Source organism: Delphinus delphis, chromosome 5, assembly GCF_949987515.2.
Source record: "Delphinus delphis chromosome 5, mDelDel1.2, whole genome shotgun sequence".
NCBI lineage: Eukaryota > Metazoa > Chordata > Mammalia > Artiodactyla > Delphinidae > Delphinus > Delphinus delphis.
The window spans coordinates 4,929,340-4,945,952 of NC_082687.1; the positions used below are offsets into that span (position 1 = coordinate 4,929,340).

General features: G+C 36.0%; 1 protein-coding gene across 3 annotated transcripts in view; it reads right to left on the minus strand.

Annotated features, from left to right (window-relative positions):
* FSTL5 (follistatin like 5) overlaps window positions 1-16,613 on the minus strand; it is a 620,880-nt gene that overhangs the window by 296,074 nt on the left and 308,193 nt on the right. For all 3 annotated transcript variants that reach the window (XM_060011592.1, XM_060011591.1, XM_060011589.1), the window contains exon 5: window positions 11,413-11,533. In XM_060011592.1, the coding sequence (XP_059867575.1) occupies window positions 11,413-11,533 (121 nt within the window). The remainder of the gene's footprint in view (window positions 1-11,412; window positions 11,534-16,613) is intronic.

The following is a 16,613-nucleotide window of genomic DNA, read 5'->3' on the forward strand; positions in this document are numbered from 1 at the left end:
GATAGGGATTGCATTGAATCTGTAGATTGCTTTGGGTAGTACAGTCATTTTCACAATGTTCATTCTTCCAATCCAAGAACTTGGTATATCTCTCCATCTGTTTGTATCATCTTTAGTTTCTTTCAGCAGTGTCTTATAGTTTTCTGCATACAGCTATTTTGTCTCCTTAGGTAGGGTTATTCCTAGGTATTTTATTCTTTTTGTTGCAATGCTAAATGGGAGTGTTTCCTTAATTACTCTTTCAGATTTTTTGTTGTTAGTATATAGGACTACAAGAGTTTTCTGTGCATTAATACTGTATCTTGCTACTTTACCAAATTCATTGATTAACTCTGTAGTTTTCTGGTAGCATCTTTAGGATTCTCTCTGTTTATTATCATGTCATCTGCAAACAGTGACAGCTTTACATCTTTTTTTCCAATTTGGATTCCTTTTATTTCTTTTTCATCTCTGCTTTGGCTAAAATTTCCAAAACTATGTTGAAAAATAGTGGGGATAGTGGGCACCATTGTCTTTTTCCTGATCTTAGAGGAAATGGTTTGAGTTTTTCACTATTGAGAATGATGTTGGCTGTGGGTTTGTCATACCTGACCTTTATTATGTTGAGGTAAGTTCCCTCTGTGCCTACTTTCTGGAGAGTTTTTATCATAAATGAGTGGAAAATTTTGTCAAAAGCTTTTTCTGCTTCTATAGAGATTATCATATGGTTTTTATCCTTCAATTTGTTAATATGGTGTATCACATTGATTGGTTTTGGTGTATTGAAGAATCCTTGCATTCCTGGGAATAACCCGACTTGATCATGGTTTATGATCCTTTTAATGTGCTGCTGGATTCTATTTGCTAGTATTTTGTTGAGGATTTTTGCATCTACGTTCATCAGTGATATTGGCCTGTAGTTTTCTTTCTTTGTGACATCTTTTTCTGGTTTTGATATAAGGGTGATGGTGGCCTCATAGAATGAATTTGGGAGTGTTCCTCCCTCTGCTATATTTTGGAAGAATTTGAGAAGGATATGTGTTAGCTCTTCTCTAAATGTTTGATAGAATTTGCCAGTGAAGCCCTCTGGTCCTGGGCTTTTGTTTGTTGGAAGATTTTTATCACAGTTTCAATTTCAGTGCTTGTGATTGGTCTGTTTATATTTTCTATTTCTTCCTGGTTCAGTCTCAGAAGTTTGTGCTTTTCTAAGAATGTGTTCATTTCTTCCAGGTCGTCCATTTTATTGGCATATAGTTGCTTGTAGTAATCTCTGATCCTTTGTGTTTCTGCAGTGTCAGTTATTACTTCTTTTTCATTTCTAACTCTATTGAGTTTTCTCCCTCTTTTTCTTGATGAGTCTGACTAATGGTTTATCAATTTTGTTTATCTTCTCAAAGAACCAGCTTTTAGTTTTATTGATCTTTGCTGTCATTTCCTTCATTTCTTTTTCATTTGTTTCTGATCTGATCTTTATGATTTCTTTCCTTTTGCAAACTTTGGATTGTATTTTTTGGTTCTTCTTTCTCTAATTGCTTTACGTGTAAGTTTAGGTTGTTTATTTGAGATTTTTCTTGTTTCTTGAGGTAGAATTGTATTGCTATAAACTTCCCTCTTAGATGTGCTTTTGCTGTATCCCATTGGTTTTGGGCTGTCATGTTTTCATTGTCATTTGTTTCTAGGTATTTTTTTAATTTCCTCTTTGATTTCTTCAGTGAACTCTTGGTTATTTAGTAGTGTAATGTTTAGCCTCCATGTGTTTGTATTTTTTGTCATTTTTTTCCCTGTAATTGATTATCTACTCTCATAGCATTTTGTTCAGAAAAGATACTTGATACAGTTTCAATTTGCTTAAATTTACCAAGGCTTGATTTGTGACCCAAGATCACAAATGTTGTATCCTGGAAAATGTTCCATAAGCACTTGAGAAGAAAGTGTATTCTGTTGATCTTGGATGGAATGTCCTATAAGTATCAAGTAAGTCCATTTTGTTTAATGTATCATTTAAAGCTTGAGTTTCCTCATTTATTTTCATTTTGGATGATCTGTCCATTGGTGAAAGTCAGGTGGGGTGTTAAAGTCCCCTACTATGAATGTGTTACTGTCGATTTCCCCTTTTATGGCTGTTAGTATTTGCCTTATGTATTGAGGTGCTCCTACGTTGGGTGCATAAATATTTACAATTGTTATATCTTCTTCTTGAAATGATCCCTTGATCATTATGTAGTGTCCTTCTTTGTCTCTTGTAATAGTCTTTATTTTAAAGTCTATTTTTTCTGTTATGAGAATTGCTACTCTAGCTTTCTTTTGATTTCCATTTACATGGAATATCTTTTTCCATCCCCTCACTTTCAGTCTGTACGTGTCCCTAGGTCTGAAGTGGGTCTCCTGTAGACAGCATATATACGGGTCTTGTTTTTGTATTCATTCAGCCACTCTATGTCTTTTGGTTGAAACATTTAATCCATTTACATTTAAGGTAATTATTGATATGTGTTTTTGATATGTGTTATTGATATGTGTTATTGATATGTGTTATCATGTTCTTAATTGTTTTGGGTTTGTTATTTTAGGTATTTTCCTCCTCTTGTGTTTCATGCCTAGAGAAGTTCCTTTAGCATTTGCTGTAAAGTTGGTTTGGTGGTGCTAAATTCTCTTAGCTTTTGCTTCTCTGTAAAGGTTTTAATTTCTCCAACAAATCTGAATGAGATCCTTGCTGTGCAGAGTAGTCTTATTTGTAGTTTTTTTCCTTTCATCACTTAAATATGTCCTGCCACTCCCTTCTGGCTTGCAGAGTTTCTTCTGAAAGCTCAGCTGTTAACTTTATGGGGACTCCCTAGTTTGTTATTTGTTTTTCCCCTTTCTGCTTTTAATATTTTTTTTGTATTTAATTTTTGATAATTTGATTAATATGTGTTTTCACATGTTTCTCCTTGGATTTATCCTGTATGGGACTCTCTGCACTTCCTGGACTTGATTGACTATTTCCTTCCCCATATTATGGAAGTTTTCAACTATAATCTCTTCAAATATTTTCTCAGTCCCTTTCTGTTTTTCTTCTTCCTCTGGGACCCCTATAATTCAAACGTTGGTGCATTTAATGTTATCCCAGAGGTCTCTGAGACTGTCCTCAATTTTTTTCATTCTTTTTTCTTTATTCTGCTCTGCGATAGTTATTTCTACTCTTTTATCTTCCAGGTCACTTATCTGTTCTTCTGCCTCAGTTATTCTGCTATTGATTCCTTCTAGAGATTTTTTTATTTCATTTATTGTGTTGTTCATCATTGTTTGTTTACTCTTTAGTTCTTCTAGGTCCTTGTTAAACGTTTCTTGTATTTTCTCCATTCTATTTCCAAGATTTTGGATCATCTTTACTATCATTACTCTGAATTATTTTTCATGTAGACTGCCTATTTCCTCTTCATTTGTTTGGTCTGGTGGGTTTTTACCTTGCTCCTTCATCTGCTGTGTGTTTCTCTGTCTTCTCATTTAACTTAACTTACTGTGTTTGGGGTCTCCTTTTCACAGGCTGCATGTTTGTAGTTTCCGTTTTTTTTGGTGTCTGCCCCTGGTGGGTAAAGTTGGTTCAGTGGCTTGTGTAGGCTTCCTGGTGGAGAGTAGTGGTGCCTGTGTTCTGGTGGATAAGGCTGGATCTTATCTTTCTGGTGAGCAGGACCATGTCCAGTGGTGTGTTTTGGGCTGTTTGTGAACTTAGTATGTTTTTAGGCAGCCTCTCTGCTAATGTGTGGGGTTGTGTTCTTGTCTTCCTAGTTGTTTGGCATGGGGTGTCCAGCACTGGAGCTTGCTGGTCACTGAGTGGAGCTGGGTCTTAGTGTTGAGACAGAGATCTCTGGGAGAGCTCTCGCCAATTGATATTATGTGGAGCTGGGAGGTCTCTCATGGTCCAGTTTCCTGTACTCTGCTCTCCCACCTCCAAGGCTCAGGCCTGACAGCCAGCTGGAGCACCGAGACCATGTCAGCCACACAACTTTGCTTTCCTTGAATTTGACTGTAGCTGTTTTGACTTGGGGATTTGTACTGGTTTTGTTTTACTCTTGGCTTGTTTTCACTTCCATGAAGCCCGAGACCAGCGTGCAGGGCAAAGGCTGAGGTGTCAGCCAGTGGGGGCAACCTCTGAGGGCTCAACGGACTGCGGGAACGCTCTGAGGTGCCCTGGCTCCACCACCTTTGAAGACGTCAAACTCCCGGTTGTCTTTTTATTAACATGTGGGGTATACAAGCAATTTTTTTTTTTAAGAACCAGAAAACTGTCCTTTTGGAATCTATGTCTATAAGTTGGATCTCAACAATCATGTTTTGCACAGTATTTTTCTATTAGGGATAGAACCCAGACACATCAAAAATAACATACACTACAACCATCTGTAAGCAAGTGGTGCTCTATGTACCCAACGATTAGTGCATATCTACACACTCCAACATAGAGGATTGTATTCATACACACATGTAAACTAACTTTGCATTCAAAGCATGTAACAAAAGAATGATTTCCCCAGTGGACCAGTCAACTAAACTTGCTGCAAGATTTTATGCTACAATGATCCAGTTTGGGGTTATTCTATAGCAGTTCATCCAATGCAGCATTTCCCAAATCAGTGTGGGATTTTTTATCTGGATGAAAATAAGAACATTGCCAGCACCATAGAAGCCCTTCTCTTGCCTTGTGTTCCCACTGCACGCCCTCCACTCCCCCAAAGGCAACCATTCATATTAACTACTAAAATCACAATGAGTTTTACCTAATTTGGATTTTAACTACATATATACTTGATGTATATTATGTGCTCTGCTTTTTTGCTCAACATTTGTTTTCATTTCTTTTTTTTTATATCCAACTTCTCAACCACCAGCACTTTTGCTTCTACCCCTACATCTCTGCTGAAAGTGCTGTGACCAAAGTTACCAACAAATTGGTAACTTGTTTTGAACCCAGCCTTGGAAACAATTCCTTATTAAAATTTTATGATGGTGTACTCCTTTGGCTTTCTTCCTATCTCTCTAAGTTTTGCTGTTGTTTACTTTTAGTCTCCTACTGCTGTTCTGCCCATCTCTTCTATCTTCACATACTCACCTTAGATACCCCACTCCTTGCCAGAGTATCAAATTTTGACTGCATGCTCTATGTCTCTATTTGTGCCCCAGAGCTCCCACCTGACTCTAGACCACCATATTCTCCATCCAAAAGTTTATATTTGAATATTCCAATATGTCTAAAATTTAACTTAATATACTCCCCACACTTCCTTCTCTTCCCATGTTTCCTACTTTAATGAGTAGCATCATTGTTCACCTTTGTTTGCAAGCAGAAAATTGGACATTATCCTTGACTCTACCCTCTTCCTCCCATGTGTATGTAATCACTCATCAAATCGAGATGATTCTGCTTATAAGTGATTTTCCAAATATGGACACCTTCTTGCATTACTGCTACTGCTCCTCCTGCCTCCCTCACCTTAACATACAGCAACAGTCTTAATTCCGGTCACTAAATTCTGCTATTTTTCTCAAATAAAGGACTTTCATATACTAATGATCTAATGTCAATAAATGTTAATATAATACTCATATTTTATTGCTCTTCTTATTAGATGATTCCGATAATTAACATTTTATTATAGCAATTGTGATTTCCCAGAAAAATAAATATCTTTTCCTTATAATGTCGTTATCAAATTTATATTCCATTAAGAATTCTTTCATATAAAGAGAGATGACATTTTGTATATAATCATGAAGAGTTAGGTGATTTGAAATAACTGTTCCATATTTTTTAATATTTTAGAATTTTAGAGTCTTAATTATTCTTTTTAAGAAAGGAGAGACAGATATTGTACAGTTAGTTTCAATATAAATGCTCATAATTGATGCATAATGCTTGCAAAAACCTAATTATTTTATGTATAGTAGAAAAACATCTTCCTTTGGATCTTTCCACACATAGAGATCATTTTGAATTGATAAAGATTTATTTAAGGGTGACATTAGATCTTGAATCACTAGAACACATCTTAAAGTGTATGTATATGGTTTGGGGAACTACAACTCATAAGTTAATAGGATTTCAAGAATCTATCAGAGTTACACAGACTCCTCACTTCATGTAATTTTAAGTCAAAGCACTTTATAGTTTAACTCAGGAAATTATGTACATGGAAAGCATTTACAAAATATCTTTTCTCTAGATAGACATTTACACCATTTTGGGTTATCTAGAAAGTCCAAATGAAAACAATTAATTCCTAAAATTAAGAGCCATATAATAACACTTTATCATCTTAATTGAATTTGCAAAAATAAATAAATATAAACATTTATTTGAACATCACTTCTGAAATTAAATGTCTCAGTTTTGTGTATGGTCATCTTGTCTAACGGCAAATCACTTGCATTTACCTACAAATCTGAAGCAAAAATATAGAGTTCCAGACATGTCAAACTTAATCAAACATTGTATTTTAATTTTGAGTTGGAAGAAAATAAAACGCTGAATCTCTGTATTTTAATACAAGTCCTTGTAGTTAATAATGACACTATTAATTTGTTTTTAATTCTAAGTACTCTTTGCACTGAAAAATCTATACATTTTACTATCAAGGCAACAAAATGCAAGTGTGCAGGGTGTCCACCATCTGACGAGAGGATTTAGTATTTCTTATTTTTTAGGTATTCGGGCGTCACTGTTGTGGCCTCTCCCGTTGCGGAGCACAGGCTCCGGACGCGCAGGCTCAGCGGCCATGGCTTACGCGCCCAGCCGCTCCGCGGCATGTGGGATCTTCCCGGACCGGGGCACGAACCCGTGTCCCCTGCATCGACAGGCGGACTCTCAACCACTGCGCCACCAGGGAAGCCCTAGTATTTCTTTCAAATATTCAAAACTATGTCTGATCTCACTTAAGATTTATTGGATCCCATTGCATAGATTTCCAAGTTTGTTAATCAAACAAAGCATGATTTAAGATATTTGATGCTTGCAGTGACGATTTATTTTAAATATCCTAGTAAAAATCAAGGGATTTTTGAATAACGTCAAAAATTCTGGAGAAAAATTAAGAATGTTATCTGATGCTTATTGTAAAATAATAAAATAATTCATCTTATCCAAAATGAAAAAAAATACTATTTTATGGAAAACTTTATAACTACTAAAATAATACCCTAATCATGTAATAACAGTTGATAATGTGCTGGTTCTTTTTTCTTTACCATTAACCTTTTCCTGTTTGCAAAGTACCCTTTACTTTCTTCCATGTTGTGTGGTGGCAGAAAGAATAATACACTGGAACTCAAGAAATCTGTTTATCTTTGTATCTACCAGTAAATAAAGACTGGATAAAGACAAGTTTCTTAACTTCTCTGGCCTTAGTTTATTTTTCTAGATTCTATTCATTTAGGGACTTTTTAGTTTTCTGGGCTTTCTTTTTAGAAGCTCTGGGGGAATGAATTCTGGGTGGAAAAACTGATTACTTTTTATCCTTACTATATCTGTCCTTTTTATCATTGTCTGTCTGAGATGATGCATTCTAAAGGAAAGGAAACTTATCTTTTCAAGTTGCTTTAACTGTCACAGCAGTCTATACACATAGGTACTTAATACATAATTTTAAAATAGATTGCCTTTTCACAATTGTTATATTTTTTTATTCATGATACTAATATTTTATAATAGAGTGACTTTCTAAAATCATGTCATTATACAACACCTGTCACTAAACTTCACAAAACCGAGGTGGGTTTAGTGGTGAAGTATTTTAACAGAAGGAGAGGAAGAAATAGACGTATGTTTCCTATTCATATATAAGTATAAATACATCTTGCTGATACAGGCAATCCATACAAGTTAGTTTTGCTCTCTCCAAAGGGTCATTCGAGAGCTTGATACCCTGTTTAATAACGGTGAAACACTGAAAATATATTGCAGAGAACTGCTTGGTGAGACCACAATGAATCTTAAAACACCCCAGATAATTCCAGCAGTACTTAAAAACATTACCTTTTCTAAACGATTATGTTAACATCATTTTATCATAGTTAAGGAAAAGTTTTGTGATTATTCAAAAAGATAAAACCTCATAATATGATTGCTGATTGCCAAGTGCTTTTGTTATCAAATATCACTTTATGATTCAAAATATTAAAAATGTAGACCTTTTGCGTTATACATCATTTTGACAGAATGGCAGAATCATTACAATCTTCATTAAACTTCATTGCATTTACTATAAATAATTTCAATAAAATTGCTACCATACTACCTTCCAGTTGTTAACAGAATCATATAAATTTTCAGCTCTCCGAATTCAATAGTTTGTAGTACACTGTAGCTCCTTTAAAAACAACGTTTCACTATGTCTCTATTGAAGTTTGTATTGATGATTCAGATTTCTGAATTGCAAATTTTATTTATCTTTACAACATGCTGATCTACCTTGCCTTCCTTAGCAATATCAAATCGTATCCCAAACACAGCATCATTTTCCCCCTGATAGGTGCAGGCAGCAGTATTCTAGGGAAGATTCTTTTGTACTGATATTGCCAGGGATCATTACTCAGTCTTTGCTGTGTTACCATAAAAATAACATATTACTCACACTTTATTTTCATTGTATTTATTAGTTTCTAGCTCCACTATTCCACCATTAACAATATTTTGAATAAAAATCCTACGTAAACATACAATTTAATTCTTATTGATGCTTGATAGTTTGTATACCATTAAAAATATTTTCTGCTACTGCTATAGATTTCAACTACTTTTATTTAGCCACATCCATGTATCTTCATATTATGGGAGTGGGGGATAGGAGTTGGTAGGTTAGACTGCCTGTTTAATAAAATAAGTTAGTAAAATAGTAATGATAATTGATATATTTCCATAGACTTTCAGACCTGGAAGAGATCTTCCGGTTGGACTAGTTTCTATAAATACTCTGGTGTATCATGCAGTAGAGATTTTATTTATGCTGATGTAGGAGAGCAAAACTGCCACCCCCAAATGTCTCTTTGGTATTAATATTATTTCAAGCTGAAAACAATCAAAGCCCAAAAGACTTGGAAAGTAACTTCAACCTTCCCCCAACTGCCTTGAAGAAAGAGGATAGAGGACCTCTTCCAGGAAGGGAGCTATCACCACAGGTTACCATAGTATGAACTAGGGGTGTGGACAGAAAGGAACTCAGCAAAGTCTGCTTCTTAAAATTACTCTCTGTGTCCCATTGTTTGTGCAGGGCTAAGAGAACATTCATTTACCAAACACTTGTTTTTCCATCTCCATGTGTGTTGCTTTCCTCCCCTTTGAAGCACAAAACCCCTACCTCAACATCCTCTTTTGTCTTTAGCTGAAAATGGTATTTAAGGTGAGGGTTTCAGCCATTTTGGTGAGTTACCCAGTTTTCTTGGGTCTCTCCCATGTATACACGTTATTAAATTTTGATTTTCTCCTGCTAATCTGTCTTATGTGAACTTGATTCTTAGACCAGCCAAAAGGACCCAGAAGGGTAGAGGAAAATTTCTTCCTCCCTGACACTCTTCTCTTTGTCCATCTTCCATCTCTCATCCCCTAAAGTCCAAATCCACTCATCCTGAAGACCCATTCAATTGCTACTACTTTCATAAACTCTCCTTGATTCCCAGTGCTGGAGGTTATATTCTTAGTTCACTTTATATTTTATGTAGGCCTTCCTATGACATTTATCCCCTTGTATCTTACATGATAGTATACAATATAATCTAATGTAAACAATTTTTCCTGATAAACCATAATATTCCTGTCATCCTAAGCACACAGAACAATGCCTACTACAGAGTGAAGTTTAGACTTCTTAACTGGTTTGGCATAGGTCTGATAATAAACTCAGACTTCTTAACTGGTTTGGCATAGGTCTGATAATAAACTCAGACTTCTTAACTGGTTTGGCATAGGTCTGATAATAAACTCAGCCACTTGGTTCTTAACTTCTCTGTGTTTCAGTTTCTTCATATAATCATTGAATGACAATGCTGCTTTCTTGTTATCTTTGAAAAGTTTTCTAGCCTTGTGACACACTTTAAAGGATTAAGTGTTTACCGAGATATCCCATCTGTATTCTGCTTGCAATTTAAAGTGGAAATGCAGTTTAATTAAATCTGAAGAGCATACTGACGTCTTGCCTTAAAGCTTTGTAACAAGCAGCTATTTCACATTTACTACTTTGCTAGTTTCAAATATTATATAAAATATAATTCAGTGTTTTAATATAAAATGATCATGTGGTAATTACTATCCTCATTTATATGAATTTCAGAGATTTACGTGATTTTTCCAATATCAGACAACTGATGGACGACAGAGGCATAACTCAAAAAGGATCTTTTGGGCTTCCCTGGTGGCGCAGTGGTTGAGAGTCCGCCTGCCGATGCAGGGAACACGGGTTCGTGTCCCGGTTTGGGAAGATCCCACAGACCACGGAGCGGCTGGGCCCGTGAGCCATGGCTGCTAAGCCTGCACATCCGGAGTCTGTGCTCCGCAACGGGAGAGGCCACAGCAGTGAGAGGCCCGCGTACCACAAAAAAAAAAAAAAGGATCTTTTTATACCAAGTACATATCCTATTTCCTACCTTTTTGGAAAAAAGAAATATATACATATGTATATATTTGGAAAGTCCTATATATGAGAGTGCATATAAAAATATTGAAGATTATCCATCTATCTATCATCTATCAATCTAAAATCTCACTTAACTTTCATTACTTGGTGATTTTCAAATACCAACCAGTTAATTTAATGATTTTTTTTTCTCTTTCTTTTACACATAGCTCCAAACTTTCCCTTCTGTTTTTTGACTCTTACTCTTTTTTCTTTGAATTATTTTTAATGAATAACCTGTCATACACTTTTTTAACCAAATCATCTTTACAACTTTGCTCTATAAAGTATACTCAATTTTAAGAAGTCTTTAAGCATTTTAAACATATATAATTGATTCCAAAATATCTTAACATAAATATAATTTTCAATTCTTATGCTAATTATTGTTGTTAACATATATGCAAACTTTATCTATTAATCAACTTTGGTTTTTCTATAAAATAAAAAAAATTGTCATTATGTAAATAATTGTTTTTGATATATGGTGACAGTGAAGTGCTGTTCCTACTCTAAAAATAACCTTGGAAGCGTCACTGTGGAATTAATATCTTAAACTAGAATCAATAGGAACTGATAGTAAATGTTATCAAACATTTCCAGCTCTGCATTTTAGAATTATAACTCCCTTAGCTTTTACATTTGTTTCAATACAGCCACACACTTAAGTTATCTCAATTATATACTTCTCTTAAGAAACAGTCTGTACTTTGAGGTCAAGCAAACGCACCATATTGGGTAAAGAAACAGAAAAAAGAACAAAGAGGAATTAGAGAATGAATCTTATACTCACGGAATGTTCTATAAAATTCTTCAAGAGCCAGGTGCTTGTCTGAGTTAAAATCATCATATTTCAGTAGATCATACAAAGTGCAATCAGAAGGGTCCTTGCCAAGTTCTTCCTGTTTTATCACCTGACAAGAAAATTAAATTCAGGCAATTATATCTGTCTTAACATTTCTATAGTATAATTAATTATATGTAAGTCACTTAATAGGTAATTTAAGTCTGTAATTGGGCAAAGAACTGAACCTATGAGAAACCTGGGTTTTCAGTTACTGGACATTTATTTTCAACTGTTTCAAAGATATACTTAAAAATTTGACTTAGTTGCTTTGACGTTAAGATATGTACTTAGAATTTAGCCTAAATTTTCTAATACAGAAACCTCCCAGTAGGACCCAGAAAATCTGAACACTAAAAGGACATTTTTGTATTTCAGTCATTTCCTTTGCTCCACTTATATTGACTCAAGGAAATGCCTGCACATGAAAATTTCCTCCAATGTCTCAGTGACCCATGTCAAAATAGAACAGTTCTTCTCCAACAAAAATAGTGAGGAAATTTGGTCCAACTTTCATCTTCCTATTATTTGTAAAAAATGAAGTTAGTATTTTTTTTCTCTTCTGCCTGAACTCCTCTCCAGCTGGAAATGAAGGCATTTGGTATTCTGAATTAACTCCCTGGGTCACAAAGGAGCTATTCAACAAATGACTGTTTCCAGGAGCCAGATAGAATTAATGCACCAATTGATGATGGAAACCTACCCAAGCAGGGGTGAGGAAAATCACCAGACTGCTTTTCTACTCTGTGCTCTGTCCCATGGGGCAGCTTTTTTATACTCTGTTTTTTACCAGACAGATATAGCCTGTCTGGTAAAAGAGGTCTCCAAGATTTTTCAAACATTCCTTTTCATTCTGGGTAGCTGCCTAGCTGTGTCCACGGTCTTTCATATTTGTCCACAGAGGGAGTGGTTCATATGGCTTGGAGCTTTGCTTCCCCGTGTTTTTTTTTTTTTTTAAGTTGGTGCAATCAGGAAACACAGACTCTGAAGTCAGCCAGCTCTGGGTTCAGACCATGCCAAGGACACTTAATAGTTCTAGAATATCTGGCAAGTCACTCAACCTTTTCTCAATTAGAAATTAAAGATAGTAATCTCTATCTCTCCTGGTTGTTGTGCAGACTTATAAAAACATGTATATGCTTATACACACACATATCGTCAAGTGCAAGACATACAGTATACATTCAGACCTAATCAAAGTTAAAAATAATGATTTTTATTTAACGTGCTTCTCATTATAATAATTCATGCAGATTTCCACACCAGCTTGTGCACGTTATAGTTGTATATTCATGATGCTTTACTATTTCTTTTGGTAGAGCGGGATGATTCAAGCTTTGTCACAGCAATGGCAGATTGGTGATAGGAGTTACTAAAGAGCTATTTTTAACCTTTTATGGAACATCCATAAGTTAGACGTTGTCATGCCTGCGCTTGGATGAGCTGCAGAGACAGCGCTGAGGATGGAGCTTAGCCGATGGATCACTAGAAGCTCCAGCCCCTCCTGTAGCCACCTGAGTGGTGACGTGCAATGACAGCACCTGCACTGCTAAATACGACTTTTACACATCATGTGTTCTCTCTTCTTGTTTACTGGATTCAAATTTCATTGGCTAAGCGGCATTTGCTGCCTTAGAAGGGGAGGAAAGTGAATGATTTATCTGCTTTCCATATAAATGGATATTGTCAATAGTGAGGATTAAAGCCCTAGGCTTTAGCACAGTCCAGCTGGAGGGATTAACAAAACCATCTAATGGCTGAAGCTACCTCTCCTATAAGCCTAATGGGGAAACAAGTACTGCTTTTCTGTTTAGAAAGCAACGGCGCTCTCAGCCACTCTCCATCTGTTATTTGTTAGATAATGGGAAGTGACTTTTCCCAGGTGGTGGAGGGGCAGTGTGTTTGATCTTACCTCACTATACTCTTCCTAAAGACCTGCAGTGCCAGCACTGCGGTAATTTTTAGGATGCAGTGACACCAGGATTTGGTCAGATATTTTAATACTATTTTTAGTGACTTTTAGTCACGTACCTGTTTGTGAAACGATGGAACAGAAAGTTGGGGGAGAAGCTTTCATCATTGTACTGTATGTCTCACATTTATTTCTGTTCTAATATTTCACTCAAGTTAAATCATGTATAGACCCAGAGAACAGACTCCCACTTTTTTCCTTGAAACTGGTTTTGACATAAGACTAGCTTGCTTTTGATTTGATCTTGAACTTGATTTGATCATGATTATAAAACTCCAGCTGGATATGCTGTTTTAATGAATGTGCTTTAGAAAAGTCCATGGTCCTGGCTAGTGAGCTTTTTATAAAAATCCTTGTTCACAGACGCTTGGCCATGCCCACACACAGGGGAAAGGTGATTGACTCCCTCATTCTTCCATATTTTAAATACACGTTTTCCTCATTTAGTCCATTTTTGGTCAATGAAATAGCCTACTTAAGACATGCTTCCTAGTAACTTTTTCTCTCCTCTGTTTCCTGATGGGAGCATTGGCACACTCTGGGGTGTTCCAAATGCAGAAGATACCTTCCTATAGACCTTTTAACCAGCCTGGGAAAATTGCTTCAGATATTTGGAGTTCTGATAGCCTTAACGAGCTGAATGTGTGACTGGGGGAAAGAAAGTATAAAACAAAATAGTAGTAATACATTAAGCACTCTGGTGCTGGGGATCCAAACTTGTAGGACATTTATTTCATTTACCGTCTGGCTCTGGTTCCAAAGACTTCCCACTGTAGCTTCCTCAGAATGCATGTGTTACATCTGAACTAGCGATTCTTGACAAGGCCAGACTCACTGAATATACTGTCATTGAAGTATCTTATGTTGAAACTTTAGTCTAGGAGGCCAGTCACAGTTTCACTTGCAAAGTATCTTTTTAATTCAGGTAAGTACATTGTTTTTTTAGGCATAATGCTATTGCACACTTAATAAAATACTGTGTAGTGTAAAAATAACTGTTATATGCACTAGGAAACAAACAAACAAAAATTATGTGACTTGCTTTATTGCAATATTGTGGTAGTCTGGAACCAAACTGCAATATCTCTGAGACAGGCTTGTACACTACACAGAATCTCAGATGACGATAACTTATCTAAAGGTAAATAAAACTGGAAAGAGAGATAGAAAGTGCCAGAGGTAGATGTAGAGGATTGTCTCCCTGCTAAGAGATGCATGGTTATTAGATTTCTGGGGATAAGGCATGATTTGGACATCCAGGTTTATTATATTAACTCTCACAAAAGCAATAAGATACGTGTAGTTGATTTTGATGGTCTCAAGTCAGGTCATGGTGATGAGACCATCTGTGTAGGGGGTAGGAAGACAGAGGAGTCTAATCTTCCAGTTTTGTGTCTTGTTCTTTCCTCTCCTTGGTGGAGTGGGAGAAAAGATGAACTCGTGAGCTATACCACTCATACTGCCAACTACTAATTGGCACTTGCCAGCTCCCTCTACAAGGATTAAATCATGCGCTGCTGCAGCTGCTGACCTTCAACGCCCCCTGAAAGGAGTTCAGGTGGAGAGCAGAAATGAGGCCCTCTGTGCTCTGCAAAAAAGTGGCAGAACAGGTCTTCAGATAGTTAGATATTTTCAGGAGACAATTTTATGAGCTCAATTCTTGCATCTCCTCATATCTAGAAAAGCACTAAAATCCTTCGTGGTGACGTCTGCTCCTTGTGACGAGTAACCTTCACGAGACCAGCAGAAACCTTCTGCAAAAAATATGTGCTTGACTGCATGTACTCCCTCTTCACCAAAATCACATGTATACTGACCTGCCCCCCAAAATCTTTGGAGCAGTTTCTCAGAGCTCTCCGAAATGCTGTCTCCCGGGCTATAGTCCTCATTTTGCCCCAAATAAAACAACTCACAGCTCTCACGTTGTGCTTTTTTTTTTCGATTGATAATATGTTCAAGTAATCTGAGTTCTTCCTCATCCTTTGAAACTATTTTTCTCAAACTAATCATGCCTGTGTCAGAATCACAATGGTCTTAGTAGAGTTAGAGCTCAGTGATCCTCTATTTTAAAGAAAGTCCATCATGTTTGTGAAGTTAAGCAGAGGTAGATATATTCAGTCCTTTACTTGACAAATGTGTAGGCTCAGAAAGGCTCCAAGGCTCAGAAAATAAATATACTCCTGTGGTAACAATACACATCTCCAGGCACTGGCTTTTAACTTTCTCCCACATCAGTATAGGTTGGCTCTTCTATTACTTGGTCCTCCAGACTACTTCTTATCCACTTTCTTCCTTTCTCCCTCTCTCCCTTCCTCCATCCCTCTTTCTTTCCTTTCTTTACAACCACCATATGCCAAGAATAGTTCTAGGGACTGGAGATTAATTAGTAAGTAAGAATGACTCCCTTATGGAGTTAATATTCTAGAAACGGTGAGTGGGAACATGTAATCAATTGAAAAAAACAAGATAATTATGGATGGTCAACAGCGCTTAAAAATAAACAATGTGAAAGGACAGAGAGTAAATAATTAATATTACAAATTATAATGGTTTAATCATATGTAACTGATGCTACCCTGCAATAGGTGTATTAAAAGAAAAGAATTGCATAAAACAATCACATCTTCTAAGTTCTCTTTTAGGTTTCGTAACATGCTTAACACGTTAGAAGACGTTTAAAAAATCATTAGGGCCAACATTAATTTTGAAAGACTAGCTGAAGAGATAAAATTATGAAACAATTGGTGGGATGAAAACTATTTTAGTTTTAAGGCATTCTATATGGCTCACAGGGATTCTCTGAACATGAATGCCAACATTTTTAGTATACTTTGACATTCTAAAGGAATGCTACAAACAATATATTTAAAATTTTTTTAAAATTTAATTTTAAATTCCAAGTTGTCTTATGATACTATGAACAGAGTTAAAGCAAAAAAAAAAAAAAAAAAAAAGAATATTTGAAACTACTTACTAAGGTTTCCAGCTACAATTGAAATTACTGTTTACTAATTGGAGCCCTGAGCTACACCTAACCCAACAATACAGGCCTTACCTTTCTGTTTTAAGTGCTAACTGTTGCTGTTATTATTCTGAAATCCTTAGCCCTTGAAAGGAAATTCCCAATTCTACTAGGATCTACCTACTGGCATTGCCAATGCCATTTTAACAACTGGTT